At 36.1% G+C, this 27,027-nt stretch overlaps 1 protein-coding gene across 1 annotated transcript in view; it reads right to left on the bottom strand.

Moving 5' to 3' along the window:
* Positions 1-388: 388 nt before the first annotated feature.
* LOC129578489 (5-hydroxytryptamine receptor 7-like) overlaps positions 389-27,027 on the bottom strand; it is a 52,579-nt gene continuing 25,940 nt past the window's right edge. The window contains exons 3-8 of the mRNA XM_055467175.1: positions 18,647-19,221; positions 18,284-18,437; positions 6,642-6,744; positions 6,406-6,537; positions 6,061-6,244; positions 389-5,963 (exon numbers count right to left, since the gene is read on the bottom strand). Of these exons, the coding sequence (XP_055323150.1) occupies positions 5,172-5,963; positions 6,061-6,244; positions 6,406-6,537; positions 6,642-6,744; positions 18,284-18,437; positions 18,647-18,877 (1,596 nt within the window). The 5' untranslated portion in view covers positions 18,878-19,221 and the 3' untranslated portion in view covers positions 389-5,171. The remainder of the gene's footprint in view (positions 5,964-6,060; positions 6,245-6,405; positions 6,538-6,641; positions 6,745-18,283; positions 18,438-18,646; positions 19,222-27,027) is intronic.

Below are 27,027 nucleotides of genomic sequence, written 5' to 3'. Positions count from 1 at the left end.
GATGGCGGCCAAATTTTGACTGAGTTGCAAAGTATTAATATAGTTTTGAGTTTAATTACCACATCATGGCTCAACACGATACAAAATTTTATGAAAATAGCCGAAAACTGGCCACTTTTTTACTCCTCCATCGATATGAATTTGAGATTTTTTTTTTGTTTTCAACCGAAACAATATTGCATGTGTCCTACGGAAATTAAAAAAAAAAAAGAAGAAAATCATGCTAATCGCGAAAAAATGGTCGTTTGTTTTCGCTCCCGTCCTCTCAGTCATTGGTAGGTAAAAAAAAGGAAGATGGAGAGAGAGAGAGAGAGAGAGAGAGAGAGAGGAACCAAGGGAAAAGTATCTGAGGCACGAGTTCTTATAACGACAATTACACACCAATTCGAACCTTTTCAATTTGATGCAATTTATTTCTAGAGTTAATTTGTTCACAAACATTCAAAATTGTTTAATTTTTCCGCTAAAAGTCTAGGTATCTAACTAGTATTATATAGTATGCATGTATGTATGTATGTATGTATATCTATGTATATGGGGTGAATGTTTCACTTCATTCAATTAGATGCTTTTACATATAGAAATTTGCCTTTGAAAATCGATTTGCCCATCTCATTTGCAATCAATGGCTGCTGAGCTGATGCCCGCCTCATTTTATTCCCTTCTTGCAACGCACCATCATTCGATATATCGGTACATGCAATGTCAATATACATATATATTTATTAATTTGAAAAGACACAAATGAACTGGTATTTACAATTAACAAGTGTTTTGTTTCTTTCTGTCTATCGTAATCATATATCATTAAATTAATCACCAATTACAATTGAATTTACTTGGTTATATTGTATATATTTATAGAACTCCGATCTCTCAGTGGAAATCCCTGAACAAAATAAACCTAATCAAAAGCTAATTGCTATCAACAAAGTAAACAATGGGTGCTCAACATATTTTATGTATCTCTCTCTCTCTCTCTCATGAATTTTGACAAAATTGTTGTTATTTTGCGAAAGATTCGCCACTCTGATTGGGGAAGAGTCTCGATCGTTTCGGCACAACCATGCAGAACAAAAACGATCAATCAAATGTTTCGCTTTTCTTGAAAACTTTCTTTAACTTCAGCATATTTGTCCTGGTGAATACCTTTGCGGTTATTTTATGTTGATCACCTAGCCTAGGATGCTACAAATTTCTTAGCTATGACATGACTATTTTTATTTTCATTTTCTATAATTTTCTAGTTTGATTAATTGTTATTTCTTTGTTTACAAAAAATGTACCTTTTTATGTAAAGAAAAGTGTATGATGAATGTCGTTGGTTTTCACATATTTATTTGATTGCGACCAGCCACAAATAAAAGACATTCGACTTTGTCTGTATGGAAATATCGGTGAAGGTTAAAACTTATGCATGATTCGTTGTTCGTCGAAATTCATGACCACACGCAAAACAAAACATCTTTGGAATGGAATTCAAATTGCTACAATTTATTTGATCTCGTGTATATGCGCTATTGCGAAATGAAGTGAATTGTCTACTAATGTTTTCGTTGCCTTAATTCATAATTTTATCCATTTTCACCGTTATGGCGGAATTTGGTATTTTGTTTTTCTTTTTCGTTCGCTCCTACTTTGCGTAAATGCGATGTGATTTTACACATGTTTAGGTCTTAATCTCATACACAAAATCTCAATTGCTGTAGGGCTCATTTCGTGGAACGCATGGCATATTTTCCGCTTTGACTTGCTATATATCCCAAAAACCAATATAATTCATGAACAATACACACACACACACATTGTTTTCGCCTCTTCTCTCTTGTCATCGACGTCATCGTCGTTGTTGTCGTCGTCGACGAAAGCAGCAATCCCTAGCGCTGAATTAGCACCTTTTCGAGGGAAAGACGTTTGCATTTTATGTCACAATTGAATCGCTGTAATTCGTATAAATCGGATGTCGAATGATGCGCGCTCACACACACACACACACATTCGTTTCTGTTATTTGAATGGTTATAATTTGAATTCAGCCAAATGAAACCAAACAAGTTCGACAACGATCTTATTTGGCCTGATAAACACACCGTAGTGTGTTGCAATTAAACAAATGAAAATTGGAAATGGTTTTGTTTGGGTGTCAATGAATCCATTGTACACGGTGATTATTTATTATGTCTATTCGGCGTGCGCTAAACATCAATATCCAAAAAACAAACGAACGTGCTTTCATTTCGCACTTGTCGTCGGGTTTTTTTATATGTGTATGTTTATGCACCTGCACCCGCTCATGTATACCGCATATACATACAATACATATAATGTGAGACGATGGGTGAGAAAGTGTTTTCGCCCATAAAATCAATTATTTCAACTGTTATGTTTAAATTTTAATCTTTCTACAAAATTTGCACTTGTCGCGATAAGCCAAGTGTCTATTATTTCACTATATATTTATATACGCTACACCTTTACCTGACACTACTATCTTAAGCTCATAATCTGTTGCGAAATAATTCCATTTTCCAAAATACACACACATATAAACAGAAGTGGAGAGTGATCTGTGTATAGTGGATATTTGCATTGTTTTTTTTGTTTATTTTCACTTTGATTCTCTAGTGTATTCGTAATTCGTAAGCAGCAAAGCGAAATGCGATGTTCAAATTGAAATTGCAAATCAATAAATGCATTTGGTTTTGGTGTACTTGTGGCTTTCTCACTGTTTTCCTTTTTCCACTCTCGGCGCACACATCACAAAGATGGTTGTTTCCGTTTGCGATGAGGTGATTCATTTTGTCGATTAAACACCAAAATCAATTTGGAAGTTTAAAACTTTTAAATATACTGCATTCATTCAATTAGTGTCGGCTTTTTGGAAATGAGGTCGATCCCAACTTTTTCACCACATCAAAAAAACACAGACATACACACACACTCACTCACAAGACTGCTGGAAATTTCTCGATGAATCCCTTTCAATTTCATAAATTGACTTATAAATTGGTTTGATACATACATATACGTAATTTGAAGATAAAATGAAAAACCAGACGCAATTACCAAATGCCATTTTAGCTGAAAACAATGAAATCGATTTTCGATTTCGATGAAATGGATCAAAAGAGAATAATATAATTGAAATTGCCAAAGGCATTTACATTGGATGATTCGACATAGCAGCGCAGTAAATTGAGAAGAAAATAAAAACTGGCACGAAATTTGACCAAGTGCATATAATGAAACATGTGTATTTTGGCGAAATAACATAACAAAGTATTGGATTACAATGTTTGAGCGAAAATGAATTAAGTGAGATTGGCACATAAACATGACTCCTTTCATAATAAATAATCATTCACATCTGCAGCATAAATTCCAATTAGTTGTATTTGGACAATTGAATCACAACCGAACAAAACTCCCATCCGAAAAAGAATGCCAGGATTTTACGCAAATGTTACACGTGAGCAAGAGTGAGCGGAGAGAATAAAAGAATCGGATTAAAATGATGTTAAACTGATTTGACACTGACCAGCACAAGTAGTATTTTCAATGGATCTAATTTACTGGTGTTTGCATAGCGTGTGCACATTCTGTGCACACAATGCACAGTGTATTTGAAGAGAGAGAGAGAGAGAGAGAGAGAGAGATAGATATGAGTGATTGACTAGGTTACACAGTTCTGTGTAAGCCGTTCACATTTTTCTGATTCACAACAGTTCGTAGCCGCTTGTGTAACGATGATCACATGCGGACACAATGGCTTGAAATTTTAATCGAATGAAACACGCTTTTGTGAGTTGATCCACGTCTCGTTGTTTTTAGTGGTGCCAATATTGTAGTCAAGTGTGTATTCAAAGTTCCAAAAGCTATTTGTTTTGTATGGTTTAGGATGAATTGGCAGCTTATTTTTATTTCACGTGTAAAAATTTCGTCCACTTTTTTTTTCGCTCTCCGTTTATCTGCTTGAGTGGTGCGTGTGTTTGTGTGGTGAAAATACACGAAAGATTTCAAGCGGTTTTGGTTCTTTCCCCTCTCCCTCTCTTTTTCACCCACCCACCTTTGATGTGGAACCATCTCGACTGCTATTTTCTACCGAACAAATAACCGGTATTTAAATGAAGGTTGTGGGCAATATCAGACATGGGCAAATATTATCATCAAACGTTCAATTTTTTTTTCTTATTGCATGTTCTAAAGCATGCATAGTATCACATCTTGAATGGCATTAGATAAATTTATCATGTGGAAAGCATCTTAATCAACAGTGGAATGCTTCGTATACTAATACATGTATTTGGTTGGAACTCGGTTGAGCGAAGCGCCATCTAAAGAAATGATTGTGAGTTCGTGATGTATGTATGTTATACTTCAGTATGACGTTTGACAGAACGGAGAGTTTACTTGATTGTATTGTCATTGGCCTTAGATTATCTAGGTGGTGTTTGCGCTCAATATCAGTTGTCAAATTCAAAGTGAATTGGAGAGTTGATCTTAATACCTCGCCCGATGATTGTTTTCGTCCCATTTTCGATGACAAAATCGACGATAATAATCGCACGATTTATAAACATTTTCAGCATTTTGTAACACGATACGAACTAGCAAAATGTTTGTTCGATCCATTCATCCATCCATCCATCGATTTTGGCTTGTCCATGATTCCTCATAGTGATGGAGTGCTTTTTGTGCTCGTCTAGTGGCAAACATTTTTTTTAGGACATACAAAAGAGCGCATATCGCGATACGCGCAACCGCTTGTCACAAAACTGAGTACTGTGTCTAATTTCAGTTTGATAAGGGATGTTTCAAGCATTTTTTTTGTCATTTTCAAATGTTTTTATAATAACGTTGGTTTGCCCATGTCTGAGCTCCGCTCTGTGTGGGAATCTAAAGCGTTCGATTCTTTTGTGTGTGCGTATATATATATATATGTGTGTGTGTGTGTAATATTATAAAAACGTGTTTTGTGGACGCATTTGTTTTCCAAATAACAGAATAATCTCCCTGAAAAGTGGCTCATGCTCGAGTAGCATCACACAAACTTTGCACATGAATAATTGATATTAATAATTCAAACGGTGTATTAGCCGAATCAAGAAAAAATGATGTTAATCAGCGTTGACGATGATGACGACAGTGACAACAGCATGATTAGCGGAGAATTATCGCTTGATTGACATTGCATTACTTGAGTACGGCGCTTTAGTTGAGCTTTCGAAAAATCGTCGAAAAGTGAGCCGCCAAAAAGCTGCACGAAAATCAACACTATAAAATGCATAAATAAACGGATTCATAGCGCTATTGAACCACCCCAACCAAGTTAAAATTGCGCTCAATGTTTTGCTCACAGGCACAAACGGTGCCACGATATATGCTATGAAAAAGGGAAGCCAGCACACAATGAAGCCCCCCACTACAATTGACAAAGTTTGAGTGGTTTTATTTTCACGTTTCAGTGATAGAATGCGATTCGAGAGAGATTTGTGATGGATGCGCGTATTTTGTTTCATCGTGGCCGTGTGTGGATGTTGACGCTGTAATTCATATAAAACGGTATTGTTTTGCTTAACGCTATACTGTACGGGTTGTGTAAACTTTGACCAATGGTCATTAACCGTTGCTGTTGTTGCTGTTGTTGCTGTTGATGATGCATTGTGCGATTTGGGTTTGGTGCGTTTTTGTGAAATTGACCGAATTGAAAAGTCGTCCTGGTCGTAGTGGCCGTTATTCTGTTGTTGCGATTGTTCTTGCTGCTGGGATTGTCGCTCTTGTAATTGTAAAATGTTTTTGCCAATCTCCATACGGGACTCTTTCAAATCCATTGATATATTACTTCGCGATGTTTGATGAAATGAATGCTGCTTTTTTCGGTATGGGCTGTGCAAATCCTGTTCGGATGATGGCTCAAGATCGACTTCTGGTTCAACTTCCACATCAAAGTGTTTGTTGTGCTTCTGTTTCGGAATGAATAAATGAATCGAACGGGGAAAATGGAAAATCGTCCAAAAGACAAATTTTTATCGATTGTTTTTAATCTGGGCTGATAATTACCTTGTGAACCTCGATTTCCGTCATGTGATCATGCCGTGCGGCGACGACACATGAAATTCGCGCATACACGTACACCATCACGGCCATCGGAATGAAAAATGAGCCCATTGCCGAAAAGACAACATAACCTTCATTCTGATTATATCCGCACTCATCATGCTTTTCGGCTCGTTGATGATCGTACCTGAAATTATTTCGAAATTTTCCATTTTTATGCTTGGATTAATATAATTTTTTGGTAACGCAACGCATTTTGAGCGAGATGAGTGAGCCAGTGGGTGAAGATATGAACGAGAGAACAGAGCATGCCGATGATGAACTATGCCTTACAATAAATATACTCACATGCCTAATCCCAGAATCGGTGGGCAAGTAATTGCCAACGCTAACGTCCAAACAATTAGAATCATTAGCAATGCGAGCCGTTTGGAGCGTCGCCTTCTCGAATAATTTAACGGTTGAGTAACTGCCAAATATCTGGAACAATCAATCGAAATTTGCGTGTTGTGAAAACAGAATTGTGTGCCAACCGCATCGCAACAACCACCTTCCGAATACTACATATACACGAAATGTTTTACCTGTCTATGCTAATTGCACACAAGCTCAAAATTGACGCCGTACATAATAGCACATCTAACGATATCCAAATATTGCAAAACACCCAGCCAAGTTGCCATGATCCTACGAAAAGAGAAGACAAAAATCAACACATCAAATTGATATTTGTGAAAAACAAATATTTAACCAGTTTCAGTTTCAGTTTCAGTTTCAGTTTCTATGTTTATTAATTGGCTGACGTTCAATTTTCCCAAAATCTGAAATGTATGATTTGATTATTAGCTTTGTTTTGTAAACAGACGATCCGTACATGCGTGAATCCCCACAAATCTCGTCATCACTCAAATGAGAGTAAATTAGGTTCATTTTATGCAGTGTGTATTGTATACACACATTCAGTCATCAAAGGTTTCGTTAGGTTTCTGGTTTTTCTCTCTCCCCCCTCCCTCTCTCTCTCTCTCTCTCTCTCTCTCTCATTTTTTCTTCTTTCTTTTGATTGCAATTTCCAGAAGACTTCTAATGCGTGGGAAATATTTTTTACATTTTCCATTCATGTACCTCTCTTAGGCACAAGGGATTTGGGCAATATTTACTTGAATACCATACATTGAATTGCCAGCTTAAAATATCAATGACGCTTCGAATTTTTCCCAACAGCCAAATGTAAACATAGACAGCAAAAAAACAGAAAAAAAATTAATTTTCAACTAATTTTTTGGTTTATGTATCTCATTTTCATTGCATTTTATTCGCACGAAAAACGCATAGAAAACATTAAATGGCACCGGCAAGTGGAATAAAAAACAATAATTGGAAAATATGGCAAAAAACTTTTTTTTAAAAAGTGTCACACAAGCTTTTCATCTACGGTCTCTACACCGATGCCACAACGAACAAAAACATTTTCTTTGTTATTTATTCGTTTCACCGCAAAAAAGTCAAATCACAATATAATGCAGAGCACTCCATGTCTGCATAACCTTCCATCAATGCGAATAAATCAAATTACATAAATTCAATTCTTAACAATTCTTAATTGAGTTCGTTATGTATGCATGATGCATCGCATATATTTCTCGTTTCGTTGCGACTTTCTCTCGCTTGCTTGATTATTTGTATTCTCGTTGTTATAGTTGCTATTGCCTTTTTTCTCTCTATTTTCGCTTTCTCTCTCTTCCTCTCTCACACACATGGACACCAGTAAAACTAGTCATCCCATATAATAAAGAGATATAGCGATAAGTGAAAATTGTCAAGGACCTTCCCCCAAAAAAAGACCCCGTAATTCCAATTGAAAGCACACTATTTCCAATAGCAATTGCATTTTCTCCACCGGAGATTCGTACAATAATCTTTCGATTCTAAAGAACATTTTACTGTGATCGGATTGGAGCGACCCGATTATAAAATAGCCAATTTTATGGAACGTTTACTGGTTGGCAACACACTCACATACACACGCATGGCATTTTCCGAATGAAATTTAAGTCTTACTATAGTTGTTGTGGTTTTTAATAGATGGTTGTGATTGTATCGTATGCCGTCTCTCTTATGCGACTTTGTACTTTCCACATGTGCAACTTTGATTCATAGTACCTGGAAGTAACTGTGGATATGGTAAATATATAGGATTGTCTGTGTATGTGTATGTGTGGCTTTTTCGTCTTCCTTGCCTTTTCTTCTCTTGTTTTTGGATCTTTTCTACTACGTTATTTTCCATTTATGCTGTGTATCTCTTGTAGTTTCCATGTGATACATACGCATATACACATCAATGGTGCGCATCCAAAATGTATTCAATTGGATTCGTGTGCAACAGAAGCGTATTAGGTTAACTAAAATCAAAATATTACATTCAAACGAAAACAAAGATAGAATCTTTTGAAGAGCAACGCACATCAATCACTAGACTTGCTCTTTTACTATTTCTAGAGGGCATTTTCTCTTTCTCTCCCTCTATCGCTCTTTCTAACTGCAGTGTCGTAAACTTTTGCGAAGAGCACTTCCCTTTGAGGTGCTTTTGGAGAGCGAACAAAGTTTACTATTATGTTCAATATTTTTTAGTGGCATTTCGAGTATAATTCGTTTAGTTTGCCGAGGCATAATTCTGTAAACACAGTCTTGGCCATTCAGACCAAGGGGCGAATTTCTAGTGAAAACCGATTTTCAGTACTTTTCAGCACCTGCGATCGATTTTCAGTAGCGGTTCAGTTTTTTCAATACCTAGTAAATATATTACTTTTATTGCAGTTCAGTATTGTCAAAATTTCTTGACACTTGTGTTTAATGTTTGTTTTCTAGCATTTAAAATGGAAATTGAACGTATTTTATCAAAAATAAAGTCCACTCATATTTTAATTAGAAAAGTCTAAAGACACAATAAAGAAGCTGACATCAGAAAAGAGTGATTTATGTCGAAAATATATGTCTGGCAATTTTCGTCGAATGAAAATTTCTATGACATTGATGTGTGTGTATCATCAACTCTTTGAAATGTCAGTGCATCTCTGAAACCACGAAGACTAAAACCAAACAAAACAAGAATGGATTTTTTACACAAATGTTTCTCGGCGTATTTTTATTTCCAAACTACTGAATGCCGTATTTTTATAGTTTGGCACTTTTGTAGACAAATCTTTTTCAATTTTTTTTTTCCAAAATTCACCTAAATATCAATTTTTGAACTGTATGACGTTAATGATATAAGTCAAGTGTCATAGTCTAGACGTATTCAATGCATAAACTGACACTGAAGTACTGAAAACCGGTTTTCAGTACTTTTCAGTATCAAGAAAAAAAAATTCAGTGGTTTTCAGTACTTACAATCAATTCAGTAGTGATTCGCCCCTTGATTCAGACAGTCTATCGTAACCAATTCAAAGTTTGTGTACCGCTTGTACACACACATACTCCAAACTTATTTCAATGGCCACAAAAATCAGATGTAAGCATGAAATATTAAATTAAAATCTTTTTCATATATATGTGTATAAACTTTTTTTTCACTCTTCATTGAAAAAGAAAATAAAAAAACTCATGAAAAAATCATTCAATGAACGAATGACACATTTCTTAAAAACATTTTGTACAATGTGAACCATTTATGTGAAACATTGGGCCGTTGAATTACTTTTTGTTTGTTTGTTTTATTACCCCGATGAATATCATGAGAGACATTTGGTTCACTTTTTTCTCCCCGATTGTTGTCGAAAATTTTCCGGCCGAAAACGATTCGTCTATGAGTTAAAGGCATTAAAACTTTCATTGTAGATTCGGGATTGGGGTGACTTTTTTTTCTTCTATATTTCATATAGAATTGGGCTGTCCATTGTTACTGACGGACTAGAAAAGTGGCTTTTGTCTAAATCACTTCAATGGCAATTGAAAGGCAAATCCAAATGAAAATTCATTCATGACATAAAATAACAATCAGAATAAAAGAAAAGACAAGACAAGACGAAGGTCAAGGAGGAATACGAACAAGAGACAAGACAACTGAATGTCTACTGAAATTTCGGATACTTTACGACACATTTTTGAAACTCTGATTCGGGATGCCGACAATGAAAAGAATTTTGTTATCTAATTACATTGCGATAAATATATCAAATCCAAGCTTACCTAATATGGTGACAGTTGACAAAAGACAGGCAATTGCAAAGAATGAAACATTAACAAAAAAACTATATTATATTTCATGTGAAGAGGATGTATAATGAAACCGGCCACAAGTATAAAACACATCTGCCGTCGGGGTTTCCGCTTACTAACGCTGCCGACACATATTCAGTGTTGTTTCATGTTAATAAAAAGCTTATTTAACGTTCATCCATTCGGGTATTCCTTAATAAATCGGTCAATTTAATGCATTGCGTGCACTATACACGCTAGCACGTTCAATCTAACAAATCGATCACTTGACTCTTTTATTACCATTTATCTCGAGGGAGAGGTGTGTGGATCGTATAATACAAAGAAAAATGTAGGTAAATTAGATTGATGAAGTTTTGTATCACGATGAAATTACCACCTATTGTTGCGCGGCTTATTTACAATCTCAATACTTCCATTTGGTTCGACATTTACATGCTAATAACCCGAATAAAAGAATACTGCCAAAAATTGCCGCCACCAAATGCCAACCAACTCTCGAAAAGCATTAAGTGATTTGATAACAGGGTGCACGAATTTCAGCAATGAATGCATTGCTGTGGCAACAGTTCAAGTGAGCAAAAATTATTCAGAAGAATGAAGATAGAGATAGGGAGACGAAGGGAAGGTGGTTGGAAGAGAGAGAGAGAGAGAGAGATCGTAAAACTTTTCCAATGAATTTATGTACGACTGGAAAAAGCACATGTCAAACGAACCGTTGTTGTATGTGAATGATAAATATTATGTATGTGTATGGATATAGACACAATCATAATATAGAGTTTGATGGAATTCTTACCCGAGACTTTCAATATGCTACAACCTATCCAAATTATGAATAGTGTAATTTCTTTTTCAAGCGTAAGAATAACTGACATTCATGGGGTAATTTAAGCAATTTTCCAACCAAACACACCAGTTTATTTTCACTGTGGTATGGATTTTAATACTAAGACAGCACGTAAATCAACTCAAAAAGATCCGTAAATTGCATACCAAAACGTAAATTCCATATTGTAGGATATTGTATGCTCTGAATGCACCGTCACTCTCTGTCTCTCTTTCTCTTTCTCACACTCCCCGAACTTGTTAAACCATTAAAGTGAAACGAGATGATAAAATGCCGCATGCCCTGGTTTCGTGAAAAATATTATACACTTTAAATTCACACACACACACACACACACACACACACACACACAGAGAGAGAGAGAGAGAGAGAGAGAGAGAGGGAGAGAGAGAGAGAGAGAAAGAGAGAGAGAGAGAGAGAGAGAAAGAGAGAGAGAGAGAGAGAGAGAGAGATATTAAAGTAAATACACACAGCTCGAATTGCAATGAAATGCTCAACATAATTCGTAGAAGCTTTTATTACTAGTAATAACATTACTGAAGATATTAAGAGAATGGCATTTTCTGGTGAATCTCTCTCTCTCTCACACTCCCTCTCTCTTTTGTCCATGCGTAAAAAATTCATGTATTTTATAATATAATTTATCATATTTTTCAACATCTCGCCCTCTGTGTATGTGATGCTGTGCCTCACTTTGATTCGACGGAAAATGAATTAATTTCGTCGTCTCTTGTCGTTGCTCCGCAAAATATTCTTAATTGAGAGAAATAATTTTGTCAAACAAAGTTAATTTTAATTTGATTTAAATATGTCTATATGAAATCGATCCGATGACGAAACGTTCAACCGGATGGGGTTTTTTTCCACTCCCTGATGTCCAAGCAGACAATTCAATTTCAGTTTCAGACATTTTCAAAACAGAACCAAACAAACCAGAATGATCTAAATTAGTAAATAATGTATCGACTCAACATTGAATTACAGACCAAGAACATGACACACTTTTTTTTCCTTTCTTTGACTGAAACTAAAGAAAAGGCGGCTCTTTGAACGCTGGCCAAAATGCTTTTTTTCCTTCAAATAGAGCAATTTATAATTGTAGTTGGACATGTCTATCTCCCTCTGTGTGTGTCATTGCGAGTGTCTCTTTTTGTTTCCAAAGATTTAAGTGTCTGTTTTTCCTTTGCCCTCATTTTCTTTTTTAAGAAACCTCATAATTTTCACCCAAAAGTTGTGCATTTAATGTGTATGTGTGTGTGTGTGTGCGACTTTCAAAAACACAATGCTATTTATTTCAGACAATATTTTCCGAATATTTGAAATTTAGTTTTTTCATCGGCGGGGAAAAGATTTATCGTCGAATGCCACTGTCGAATCATGTGTATTTGGCAAGTGTTTGCAAATGTTTGCAAATGTTTGAATGCCATGCCAACATTATGAATAGTTACGAGTGACGGCAAATTTCTGGCGAATGAGTCAACCATTTGTGATCTCGACATTATCAACCAACCAGTTGTTTCCATAATGCACAGCACCCATAGAGAGAGCAAAGTAAAACTCATATCGTTTTCGATGCACCAACAAATATGAAATGTCATTGGATTTCACTCAACGTCATGATCATGTTTGGTTTGTTTGTGTTTCTCTGTGTACGTTGAGAAGAGTGTAAAAATCTCTGAAAATATTTGAATGATTCCAATTGCTTGGGTAGTATGCTTTGGAACGTTGAATAATAACGATGAGATTGAGTTTCAGGTTCGCTATGATTTCTTCTTGTCTTATTTTTCGTACATAAATAAACGTTGGAATTTGTCGCTTCCGTTGTTTGAGGAAAGTGTATGCAAACGGCTCATATAGTGTAATGTGCAAGATTCGGAAATGAAGACATTGAGAAACTCAGCAAAAGTGCATATATGGGCAAAAACACAGACTGGAAGGTTACATTCGCACGATTTTTCAAAATATTCATGCTCATATCTCTTCTGTAATCCCAGAAACCACTTGAAGTATTATGCTGAGGCAAATCTAGACCACAAAAGGAACATTTCATACCAACAAACCTTTCCCATATCTCTCACACCCATAGAGATATAGCCGTTTTTTTGTTGGACTGGAAGGTTACAATTTTGGCGATATGTTTGGAGTTTGTCTTACATATATCTAAAATCCAGTTCCTCCAGCAGAGCATCCTTGTACTCCAAGGTTCTGTTCGCTGTCTGAAGGATCAAAGAAACGAACGAAACCATATTTACCCCATAAAAATCAATTCGGGTCGCTCTATGATCCAAAATATACGGACTGGAAGGTTACAGAAAAAAGACTGCCTCGTTACACAAAATTCCTCGGGCTAAATAAACCAAATATCAAATTCAAATTAGATTCAAATCAGTCGATAAAAAATAGAAATACGAGAATTTATCATGATTTTTGGTTTGGAATCGATTTGTAATAGAAATTTGTCATAAACGATTCCGATTTCTCTGATCAAAAAAAGGACTGGAAGGTTACACATAAAAGACTGGATCATTACAAAGTACATCGACGGTTGAAATAAATGCAATAATACACTCAAAATTGATTCAAATGGGTAGAAAAAGAATAGAAGTGTTATCATTCTTTGTGGTGTTCAGTTCTGGATTGGTTTACAAAGAAAAAACCTGTCATCAAATGATCTCGATTTTTTCAATGTAACATGTAACAAAGACTGGCTCGTTACACATGTCTGAAGGCTCGTTTAAGTGTTTTAGTCAAATAAAGTAACTAATATTTTTTATTTTCCAGAAAATAGGCAGAAAGTTCTTAAAAAAAACTAATATAGCGTCATTATTCTTGATAAAGGTATACATGAAAAAAACTTTCGGGAATTTTAGACTGGAAGGTTACATTCCAATTTGCGGCACCTTTCAGAGCCTTCAAATGCACATGAATAAGATGTATTCATTGCAAAATTTGCCAAAATAGCACGATTACATCGTAATCTAATAAATAAAATTGAATAATAGCAATGATAACGAAAATTATATATTTAAATTGACTTTTTGTTCGGTTGTGTATTTTCGCTTATTTTGACACAAAACGAGGCACAAGCACAACTACGTTGAAATGGCACACTATAAATGCCTACCTTCATATGAAAATGGTATTGGCCGATACTTTAGGATCACTTTTAAAGAAAAAAGACCACAGTACCGCGATATTTGAATAAAAAAAAAATTTCTAACCATTCCCGATTTTCGTGTTTTTGCTCATATGTACAGTGTACACACACTGAATCTGAATCAACATGCAAAAATCGCATTACAATTTAAACATCGCAGAATATTTTCAAGAATTCAACGACCAAAACAATTGCATACATATATACAGAGGTATTTTCTCTTCCAAAAAAAAAAATGAATTCAATTGTCCATGCCAGATCTAGCATGCTTTATTCCATAAACCAGAGATTGCATATTTACTGCTGAGTAGGCCTGAGCTGAGCTGAATTTGCTAACTCAGGCGCCTGAAGCGGTATTTTAACGCACTTACGGTGCAAAATTGTCGTGACACGCTGGAAATCCCACTGATTTTCGTTATACATCAAAGTATGATATGAAAATGCATTACAAGCACATCCGTATTTAAATGTTGATTTAATTTTCGATCAACGTTGCCGGGGAATGGGAATCTTTATTGACCGACACACATTGTTATTGGATCCATTTCCTACTAGTTGGTGAGTGTGTGTTTGATTTGATTTTTTTTTCTCTTTTCGCAATGGCTTTGAAAATCGTCAGCAGTAAGACAGAGTGGCGGTATTGATGTGATTCTATTTGGTTTCTTCGTTTCGTGGCCCATGTCGATCGATTTACTTACGATATGCTTTGCAAAATACACTGTGTTTAGTGTTTACTCATCAAATGAGGATTTATTTAGCCGGGATAAAACTGTCAATGAAGCGTAGGCTGAACGATGATTGGCTGAATTTAAATTTGCCTATCTATTTATCGTCTATGTGGGCTAGGGGCTTCCAACTTCAAACAATTGTTTCATATAAATACAAATGGCCACGTATATGGGTGTATAATTGCCGTGTTTTTTGTGCATATTTCACATATAACCCTGGGTATACGCTCTATATTTGGGCTATATTGCATATAAATTTATATTGGCGAATAAAGATAAAAGCTTCATCACTTTATGGGCATATAGAAAGCCTTGGTCTCCATTTCTCGCACCCAGAAAGCTCAGAAAGAAAGAAAACATCGTTGCATTTGCCGAACGGAGAAACAGCAAGACATAGAAGAACGGGAATGTAGAAAGTGAAATCAAATAAAGGAAAAGAATAAAAGAAAGTGCAGACATTTCTGTCAAAATATCGCACACTTTGTGAAATGGCAAAACTTTGCTATTATTGAGTCAAATCAAGTTATGATATTTTCCGTGAATGTAAATGCATTCAATATTTCTTTTTGCCATCGATATGGTACATTTAATCCTGTGCGCATTACATTTGGATTGATGACTGTCGACTGGGATGTAGAGGGAAGGGGAGAGAATGACGAAGCATGCAAAGAAAGAGGGAGTGAAATTTTTCAGCATAAGATTTTCATGTGTTGACTTATTTTTGACCTATTTTAAAAGTTTTCGAGTGCCAATGAATCTCTGTAAATTACTTTAGTTTCTAGCATTGAATGCGTCAATTCAAACATCTTTTATGAATTAAATTATAATTTTAATTTGGTAATAACTTTGTTTGGCGTCATGATATCATAATGATTTCAATTAAAATTCTTGAATTGAGAACGATTCTAAGTTTACCGTGAAAATTTTCCGACTCTTATGTTATAGGAGGTGTGTGTGTGTGTATTTTTCCGTCACTATCCCGTTGTTGTTGGTATATAAGGGGAGAGAGAGGGAGAGAGCGTGGACCATTATACAAACAAGTATTCAAATTACATCAAATTTTCTTAACGCGCACACAGCACAGTGCGGAACCTCTGCGCTTAGTTTTTGCTTCGCTGCTAAGAGAATAAACGGTACACAAAAGTACACTTCAACGTAGATAATAATTTATCTATCCCTCATTATTACATAAAATGTTCGACTATTATTGCCATATTATTTATACAGTTCAGAGAGTTCTAATTTGCATAGGTTAACGACGCTAAATGCGTACTTTTCATGGACAATATTTTTCGATGAAAATATGCCAATTTATAATTTCCATCATGCAAAGTAGAATGAGCAGATGGAGAGGGAGAGGGAGAGGGAGAGATACAACGGCTGCTTGATTGGTTTTTTGAGATAATGCGATTATATTTCCGCACTGTCTTATTCCCTCCGTTTATTGCAATTTTACCATGAAAAATCGATAGATATTTTTATTGTTCGTATCTATCAAAATGTACTTCGCTCATTCATTTGCTCGCTCACGCTCACGCTCACGCTTACTCTTACTCTCACTCATTTTCTCTCTTTATGACGCATTTTCATCATGTGCTTGTCAAAATTGTGCACCTGTTTATTTATTTGAGAAAAATTTGCGACGCTTGTATTTCACAAACACTTATCAATTTTCATTGAACGCCAGAAAAAAAAACACACAGAGAACGAAATGGATACAGATAAGATATCAAAACAGACGACAATAACAACAGCATCGACAACAGAATGCACGCACACGCACAGTGAAACCTGTGAATGACAGAACCTTTAATTGTACCGTTTGAAGTGGCCATTACAGCACTACGATAATAAAATTACTGTTGAATAGTAGTAGAAAAAAGCGAGTCGTAATTACAGGAGAGATTTCATAAAGAGTCGAAAGAAATGATAAAAAAAATGAAACGTTCCATCGTCTGTTTGTTTATTTTTTCCGTTTTTTCTGTTCACCGAAGAGGCGAATTTGATAAGTTCCTTATGATTCGGAGAAAAACCGTTTGGTGTGAAACGATTTCGCTATTCATGCGTCACTATCTTGGTGTATGTGCGAGTGGGTGAGTGTTTGTGAAAAGACAAATATTTTCTTTTTCCATCATTTTATTGACAGAGATATAAATCTAAGATGCGTATCATTGCTCCATTTTTGTTAAAGCTGAAGGCGTGTAAATGTGGTCTATAAATCAGGGATTTATTATACGCACTTTGCTCATTTTCATTGTGTTCCAAAAAGGTGTCGGACGCAAAAAATAACGCATTCATTCGAACTGAAGTAGATTTATTAGAAAGGAAATTTTCCACAAGAGCATTTCATCTTTTTGATAATCCAAAATGTGTCTTTGTGTCATCAAGATAATAATCACAGTCATTTTTCTAAGAATCGTCTAGCAATTTATTCTTTTTAAACCTCCATAATGGCTATAGCCATTAGTAGTAGTATACTCCTACGCAATGATGCAGTGAATTTATGATTTAATGTACTTTTTTTCTGGTATCGAAATTTTTCATACGCCACACGATGAAACCAAATTAATTTGGCTGGGGTAACATTCTGAACATTCTTGAGATTGTACTTCTCGATTTGTTTAACTCGAACAGATTTGCAGTTTTGGATCTAAATTTATAATGCAATGAACTCAAAACCGCACATCCTGCCCTCTTTACGTTTCTCTGTCGGCAATGGGAATTTTGAACTTTGAACGGCGAAGTCTAGTCTAAATTGTTAAAATACTTGTTGAAATATGCGGCTTGTGTTGAAATTGCGCAACTGTATGGTTTTCGCTTAATTGTGCGTGTGGGTTGAGTAAGCATCAATATCGCGCGTATGAACATTGCGAGCTTATCGAAGGCTTTTTTCGTCAATTAGGTACAAGCTGCAATCGAAAGATTATACCATAATTTCTTAGTTTGCTTCGCAATTCACCCTGTATTTATAAACTGAGGATTCGCTTGAGATACTTATGATAACGGAAATGTTTCTCGTGTGGTCTTGATATGCCCGCACAGAGAAATTATTCAAGAGGTGTGAGGTGCACATCAAACCTTTGCAAGCATGCCAATATTTAGAAATCCGATTTGCCACACACAAAACTATTCTATCGATCACTGGAATTCTCTCTCTCTCTCTCTCTCTCTCTCTCTCTCTCTCTCTCTCTGTGTGTGTGTGTGTCATTTCGAAATCCAATAAATCGGATTTCTCAGTGCATTTTTCATTAAACGAAACAAATAAAGTCCACTTACCAACAAGCATCAGGGCAACCGCTGGCGGCATTACAAAGATGCCTACAAGCCAATCGGCTACGGCTAAACTCATCACAAAACAGTTGGTAACAGTACGTAATCGTCGGGTTGTCAGCACAGACAATATCACCAATGTATTTCCAATAACGGTTATCTGTTCGAACACAACAATAATGATAATAATAATAATTAAATGATGTTTGTGGTCAGTGATGGTGGTTGATGAAAGCCACAATTCGTACTGATGTCCTTGGAATGGATGATGGTGATATGAGGTGAAAAAGAAGAAGAGAAAGAGAAAGAAAAACACATCCAAAACAAAACAACCACATGAAAAATTGAAATGCAAAAGATTCCACTTACCACAATGAGCACACAGAGCAACAATGCCAAAACCAAATCAGTCCAATCGATTTTGTGTGTTATTGTTGGTTGGTCAATGGATGACGTGGAATTTGTCGCATTCGTGGAATTCGTGACGTCGAATAAATCGGCCATGGTGCTGGTTGCTGTTGCCGCCGCCGCTAAAATCGTTGATTTTTCCGAAAAATTGGCAACTAAGAAAAGTGCGTGATCCGAGCTTAACGTTTCCATTTCTGTGTAATGTTCACTCGTAACGTGCTTTTTTGCTCAACACACAGTTTTGCAGTAGTCTGTTCGCTCTGTCTCTCTTTCCCTCACACACAACACGTTTCTTTCTCGTGCTCTATTGTTCTGTATCGCAATAAATTCTGCTGTTTATTTTTATATTAAATAATCTTTTAAAATCTTTTTCAAATCACGTTCGTGTATTTAAACTATCCAATCCGCGTTGCTCGCGGAAAATACACAGACAGAATTGTTATGAATGCCGGTGCCTGTGGTGCGAGCATTACAAAAGGTTGGGCGTATTGTTTCTGCTTCTTCTGTTACATTCACTGGTTTTGCTGCAAAAAATGCTGTGCACACAGCAAAACGAAAAAACAGAGACATGAAACGGGAAGAGAAAAGGAAATGATGAGATGAAAAATAGAAACGTTCTTTTTTCTCAATAAATATTTAATGAAGTGTGCGTGCTTTTTTATTCAAATGTTAACAGTTCGCAATTTTCGAGGGTGGAATTTGTGCCGACGCATTTATTCAATGGGAAAAAATGCTGTCAGCGAATTAATCTATTATCTTAATTATTGTGGGTCGAAAGTCAACAGTGCGCAAAGGCGCTAAATATTTACATGTTTTTGCGAGTGGAAGTGAAAAGAGTGTGAGAGAGAAAATCTGTGTGTTTTGGTGCGGCATCAAATCAAGAACAAAAGAAAATCCATTTATCCCCTGTTCTCGTCGTCGACAAATCCATCATTTGTCTCTCATAATCGAATTGAGTACATATCGATGCCAAAATGGATTGACGGTTGCTCAGCGCCTTTGAGATATGTGTATACGTGTTTTTATTGCTCGCTGTTCTTGCTCCGAACAGAGCAACAATTGTATCCTCTTAAATATCTTGAGTGCATTTTGAATTGACATATGTTCAAGTGTGATAACTCATACCCTCGGCTGGCTCAAGCGACTTACTCATACTTTAAGCGTTTCGGGCTCTATTTGACAGAGGCAAAAACAGAGAGAAACAAAGAGAAAAAAAAGCGAAACAATTTCGCCGAACCGTTGAAACGGTTGTCACCCTGGCTTGTGTGTCGTTGAATAATAAATCTGTGAACCGGGTGAGAGCATTCAATAGATCCACTTTAAATACATGGCAGAAAAACCGGTAATATTCGCTACTATTCTGCTGAACAAATAAAAAAAATGAATAAAACATGTAACGTGTACCAAAGGCATCATATAAAAATAGAATTTTCGTGATTTTTTCTTTGCTTGCGCATTCCATATCTTTGGCTAGTGATTTGGTTGGCTGACTGACTGGTTGCTGTGACTTTTACCATCATTCGAAATCGATGAGAGAGAAAAAAACCAAACATATTCCACTTTATTTGCGACAAATCCATATATTTTGTTGTGACCATAATCACCATATACTCATCATTTCGTTGCGGGATTCGAACTGCCGGGGAGGAATTCGATTAAAGATTCATAAAATGGTATTCGTTTACGACTGTGCTCTCTCCCTCTCTCGTCTTCAAGCCAATGAAAATAAGAGAGCAAACAAATAAACGCCATACGCACACAAGATATAACCATGAAAAAGAATGAACCAAACACAAAACAAAATAACCAAAGAGAGCACAAAGCCGAGAGTGACGAAGAAAAGAAATAAAGAAAGAAAAAATTTAAAAATTATTGAATGCTTGAACTTCAGCCAGAGTTAGCGAACGAAAGAGATTGGTTGTTGTTTTATATTTGCAAAAGTGAAATAGATAAGAATGTGAAAGACGACACAAAATGGATTGAAGCCTTGCAAAAATCCCACTTGAATTGCCATTGTATTTTTCACTTCTTGGTCTTGTTTTCCCATAAAGTCATTCACAGAGCATAAATCAACATCAAGGATAACAATATGCGCGCTCGCTTGCTCAAGGAATTTCTACCATAGGAATTACATAATATAACCAGCTTGTTGATTAGGGTGTTACAAAAAGTGACGAAAAAAGACGAGAAACGAATTGCTACAAAAGCTAATGTCGACCATGAATCAGCAGTATTCGTATTTACAGTATTCTTCGCCAAGTTCAACAGGTGTATTGGCATGGAATCAAATTTCATCGAGAAATTGAAACGCGATCGCAAGGATTCAATTTTGCAATGTGACTGGACAGTATTTTGTATGGTAACACCACGTTTGGCGGCATTATGTTTATGTTCCTGCACATCTCAATCGCGATTGTTATAACTTGTGTGGTGTTCGTGGGCCAGAAGAGAAGGTTACACCAAAGTCATCAAATTTCGATGCACTCTATTGTAAAATTGTAAGGAAAATATACAGCAAAAGCAATAACTGCCTTCATATGGATATGTGTATTTGGTTGGTGTGGGTAAAAGAAAGGAAAAAATCACGATTCATATATGACTCTATATTGCAATACAATAACAAAAATAAGGATCACAAAATCAATGCCAAAGTGACTATCTGACTATTGGGAGTAGCATTTGATGTGCGTTGTTTTAACGACAAATCAAATATCAAATCACAAGCGAACCAAAATGGAAATGTCTTGATATTCAAATATACATTGCGACAACACTTATAAAGTAATCAAAGTAAAAATTGAATCTGCTACATGAACCCGTATATGAGAGGAGCACGTTTGATGGAGTGGAGGACCAATATGTGTAAAAGACTCACGACAAACTGGGAGAGCAGAAGAATCGAAATAGCAAAACTTGCACTTCATATGCACATGTGTATGAAGTATGAGGGTGGATGAAGGGAATATTTTACACAACCAAAATCCAGCTGAAATAAGTGAACAACATTATATACACAGTGGTATTCAGTCGCACTCCATATCATATTTCGGCGTTGAGGAAAGAGCACGAACTCTTGGAATACTTAACAACAAGTGTGTGTGCAGCCTAAAACGGTAAATTTAATACAATTACATTTTGATAGAACATCTTTTGGTTTGAAGCGTTTCGTTTAGGTATTAGGCATTTGGCGCTCTAGTCGCTCAATTTATTCTTAAGCCAAATCCTCAAGCGTATGTCGTTCCATATGAACTTCACTCATTGTTTCCAAATAAATTGATTTCCCAAAATGCGCCCCAATCATAAAACGTGCTTATGATGAGGATTGATTTTAGCAATGATAGTCAACTCGCTGCTCCAGAACGAGAGAAATAATAATAATAATAATAAGAAGAAACAAAAAACAACAAAGACAGAAGGACGAGAGAGTTTTGAAACAGTTTGGAATAAAAATTGAAGAAAAAAAAAACGGTTTAACTACTGTTACTATACGTGGCAATTCTCAGATCATGTATTTCAAATGATTCGGTTTATGCTGTGTCATTTTCATGCGTTGCGGATGGGTATGTCGAAAGGGTACGTTAGTATTTTTTTTTTTAATATAAAAGTTTTGTATCATTTTTTTTCTTTCTTTCTTGCTCATATCCTCTATCCCTCTTCCTTCTCTGTAGATGATGTCGTGGAAAATTTAGCCGCCAGCTTTCCACACAATCTGATGTAAATGTGCGATTCGAATGATATCATGAAAACATTCACCTACGCATTATGCACACATAACAACCAAATCGTAAAGATTTCCGAACTTGGAGCACATAAAACTACCGAGCCAAAAAAAAATGGAGCACCGACTCATACGGTGAGAGTGTAGGGAATAAGATAGACAAGTGAAAATGGGCACAGCAAATGTCCCGAACGGACTACAGTGAAACGAACGCGTCAAAGCAAGATGGACAAACGATAGAGAATTGAGACGAGGGAATGTGGAATCGGTTGTGTATACGTATATATGTGTGTGTGTCAGCTTAAACAGTTCCAACAAAGCTCTAAAATAAACAAATAGCAAAACATTTTGATTGGAGGAAAAAGTTTTGATTTGTTTTTAACAGCACATCTCTTTTTCACAAGAGAACTCAAGACAATACACATGTACGTACATTCTTGTTTTCGTCGTCGTTCCCGTTTATTGCCTCATTGTAGTTTTTGAACCACTTTCGTCGTGTTCGAAGTTGAATCAAAGGTTATATCTTTGGCCATGTATGATGCGGCTGCACACAAGCAATTGCTCGGCAGCCTTATGGGCCACAACATAATTCGACTTTCATTTTGGATGTAGGAAAAAAAAACGCACCTTAAAGAAGAGCCCAAATTCTCGTAGTTGCTGCGTTTTTTTCATTTTCTCTCTCTCTCCCACTTTCTCGCTCTTTCTCTCTATTTTCGGTCAAAGTATGGCACTTTGCTCGTAGGCATGAGTGACAATGCGGCATTGAATCATCAACCTTTCCGAAACTCTGAATGAATAAAAAAAATCGTCAACGAAAGCAAAGAAAAAAAAAACCGGAGAGGAAACTTCTTTTTCTGGGCCAAGAAGCAAACAACAAACTGAAAAGATCTGGTTTTGTGATTGATTTTGTGTTTAATGGCTAATGGCGTTACCAATAATGTAATAAACGCTTTTGAACAACAGCCGGAAAGAAAAGAACAAAATCGCGCGCGCACAAAAGAAAAAAAGGCAGAGAGAGAGAGAGAGAGAGAGTAGAGAAAAACAACAATAGTAACAAATGCGAAAGCCGAACAAAAAGTTAGGAGAGAGCAAATTTTAATATTCTCTGTCCCCATTGGTAAGTATCGTTGATTAGAATACATAAAACGTGAAAATAATGAAAGCCGACATTAAATTTGAATGCAAAAAGTAATCTAGAACTTTTGTTTTTCTTATGGTGTCGGAATAAATGCGAGACACAATGTGTCTTAATGTTATGTTTGTGCTCTGTCTTTCTGTGTTTTGTTTTTGTTGAGAGTGCAAAGTATTTGCACAACCTCAATCGGAATGTTTTGTCAGGGACAAAATTATGCGCATGATACGCGTTTCGATGTGATGTTTTACTGGAACTGTGAATCGTATAGGAGAGTACCATACGGTAAAAAGGAAGAAGAAGAAAATAAACGATAGCACCGACAAAAAAAATCCTCTCAACACTATGTGTTACAAAAAAAAATCGAGAACCAACAGAAAGAAATAACACCAATATAAAATGAAGAGAGACCGAAATTTACCAAAATATTTGCGATGCTCTTGTCTGAACACCCAGGTATCTTGAAAACACATAAGTGTTTTAGCTGAAAATTGTGTTTTTTTGTGGCTTTTTTTTCGCCCAGAACATTTTCAATAACATAAATAGCGTGCAAACTGTCATATGTAACATATCAAACCAAAATAGCATTCTTCGCCGAGAATGAGAGAACAAAGAGGAAATAAAACGTAAGGAATGATGACAACCGCAATTTTTATTCTTTTTTTTGCATCCAGTGTGTTTGTATTTATTACGTCAATTTGGCTGCCTTTATTGTTGAACTGACTGAATGTGTGTAGTTATAGCCATTGTTATGAAGCCCGATTCGGGTTCTCACTCACTCTCTCTCCGTTTTTAGGCGTCTTACTCACAGCTTTCACATCAGTTTTCAATGCTCTGAATATTTTCAATGCTGCAAGTGTATGGGACTATCCAATTGCCAAATTCATGTGTTCACACTTCGGTGTTTGTTCGTGTGTGTGTGTGTTGAAATACGTATTCTTCGTCACAATTCTGCATTGTCTGTTTTGAGTTTCAAGTGAAATGTCGAAAGCAGGGCTGGAATTCTAAGAATTCCACCGAAATCGTTCGGAATTATTTTTTTCGTACATAAGACCATATTGGAGTGAAAGAGAGAGATTCCACTATTTCTCAGCGTTCCACCGGAACTATTCCGATAACTCAAGGAAGAGTGGATTGTGTGAGAAATAATTGCGGTGGGACGCTGAAAAATAGTGAAATCTCTCTCTTTCACTCCAATATGGTCTTATGTACGAAAAAAATAATTCCGAACGATTTTGGTGGAATGACTTAGAATTCCAGCCCAGAGCCGATTTTCCAAAAGCATCGTACGCATATACTTGTGGAACGCACTCACAACACAACACCACACCACACGTCGCCACAAACGATCCCGACCACAAACAAAATATCAACAATAATGAATATATGTGTGTTTTCATGCTCATTTTTTAAAAACCCATTTCCATTTAAGTGCCATTGTTATGTGAACGGAATTCTTCTACCGCATTCCAACATTTTAAGATTTTATTTATCGAATACCGAACGGAAATCTATTGGTATCGTGTAGTCAAATCCGAACCAAACCAAAACCAATGATTCGTAACTGAGGAAGAAAAAAAAAACATTCCGCACCATACCGAAAAGTTTTACATTTGATTGTCTCTTGAATTTCGCAGAGTTTCAGTTAAGCCTGAGAAATGTGCGAAGGGAAAGTGCGAAAAGATGTGAGATAGAGAGTGTCTAAGAGAGGAGAGAGAGAGAGAGAGAGAGAGAGAGAGAGACGGAGAGGTGGAGAGTTGGATATAATAGAAATGGATTTCGAATCGAATCCCATCAAGAAATGTTTTGGGCGCCAACATATAGTAAATGGCTTTGCTTTTGGCTTGTGTTGAATTTCGCTTCATTTGTTACAGCTACAAAATACCAGCAATTTAAACACTTGTGTCAATTCCTTGTGCCAATCTGGATTCCATTTGCACTGATATATGTATCATTTGGACGAAAATTTCGAACGACGTTAAACTTCGCGAACTTATCAAATATGCTATGTCACACCAATGGCAAACGTTTCGTGTATTTACCGCATTTCATTTGTTGCCGTTGGTTTTGCTTTTCCGAATTTTTGAACGAATTGTGTGTTTACGGTCAATACAAATACGCACTTGCAGCACAACGAGGCGACAATTTGAATTGAAAATATGCGTGAGCCTACAAATAAGTTGCTCATTTATTTAAACAGATGTTTTGTAAATTGCCAGCTCGCACATTCGTCGATCACCATTTTTAAATATTTATAAAAAGAAAATTCGTTCATGTAGGAAAAATTGATTTCAATTTCATTACAAAGTCCTTCCGTTGAACGAATGTGCGCATCAATTTTGCATTGAGTTGCCGGAACCGTGTGTCATTCGATCGAATACAATAGGCCCGTAATGATGGAGCATGCCTAGCACAATAATAATAACAGGTAGTTCTGAGGTGTATGCGGAAATTGTGCTATAAATTCGTTTGCCAAGTTTATCCGGCCCTCGTCACTACACGCACACAACTGATTTTCAGTGTAGAAAGGAGAAAACAACTTCTACAGTATGGTAGTGAAACTAGAAATGAATGAAGTTAAAGCACACAAAAAACACAAATTCGACCGAAAGAAAGAAGATACAAATTACTTCGCCGAATTCAAATAATACTGGGAAATAGAAATGGAGGGACACGAATTGCGGGAACATTATTTGACTTAAGCACCCATTTTATTTTACAAAACAAATTGATTGCGATTCTAACCAGTTAACCTAAATGTTGTAATGTAGATTGTTTTGAAGCAAAATTCAGAGGGAAAATTTTCCCTCCGTCGAGGCGTGTGGAATTTTTAATAGTTGAAATTAAAATTTGGCTCAGTTACAGTATCATTTTCAAACAATATAAACAATGAACGAAAAGGAACCAGCTGAGCCGAATCGTTGACAATGAATTAAAAATTTCCTGGCGTGTTTTGAGCGAATGAACCCTCTCTCTCTCTCTCTCTCTCTCTCTCTCTCTCTCCCATTTTTTTTCATAGGAACTATTACAGTCAAGATTATTCGGATATGTATCGATTTTGCTGATCTCTGGAAATTGCTTGTTTATTGGATTCCATTTCAGCACGTTTATCGTTTTAATATAATCATTGCGTCGTAGCCTACAGCAGTGGTGTTGAAAATATGCGATAATCAGTCAACAAGTTCCAATCGATCGGAGCTCGGGATGTATTATGAAAATATAAATTCGATAAATATTCGACTGATACAACGCATTAGACTTTTCTTCACTTCCCAATTCAATGGTGTAATAAAGCGGGATTTTTTCTCTATTTTTTCTCCGCTCGGCTGTTCTACGAAGGAAATATTACAAGTGGGCGTGTGTAATCTTTTTTCCAGCAATATTCGCAGACATAAACTTTTCTCTTTTTTCCCAATTTGTTGGCTTTGCTTCCAGCATTTTTTCGTAGATTTGTTTCGATTTGTTCAAATGTTTGAATTATGTCGTCACAGT

Source organism: Sitodiplosis mosellana, unplaced genomic scaffold (genome assembly GCF_009176505.1).
Source record: "Sitodiplosis mosellana isolate CC-2019 unplaced genomic scaffold, AAFC_SMos_1.0 Smas_scaffold_6226, whole genome shotgun sequence".
NCBI classification, from domain to species: domain Eukaryota; kingdom Metazoa; phylum Arthropoda; class Insecta; order Diptera; family Cecidomyiidae; genus Sitodiplosis; species Sitodiplosis mosellana.
Note: the sequence above shows the minus strand (reverse complement) of the source record. Positions and strands in the feature narration are given on the sequence as shown.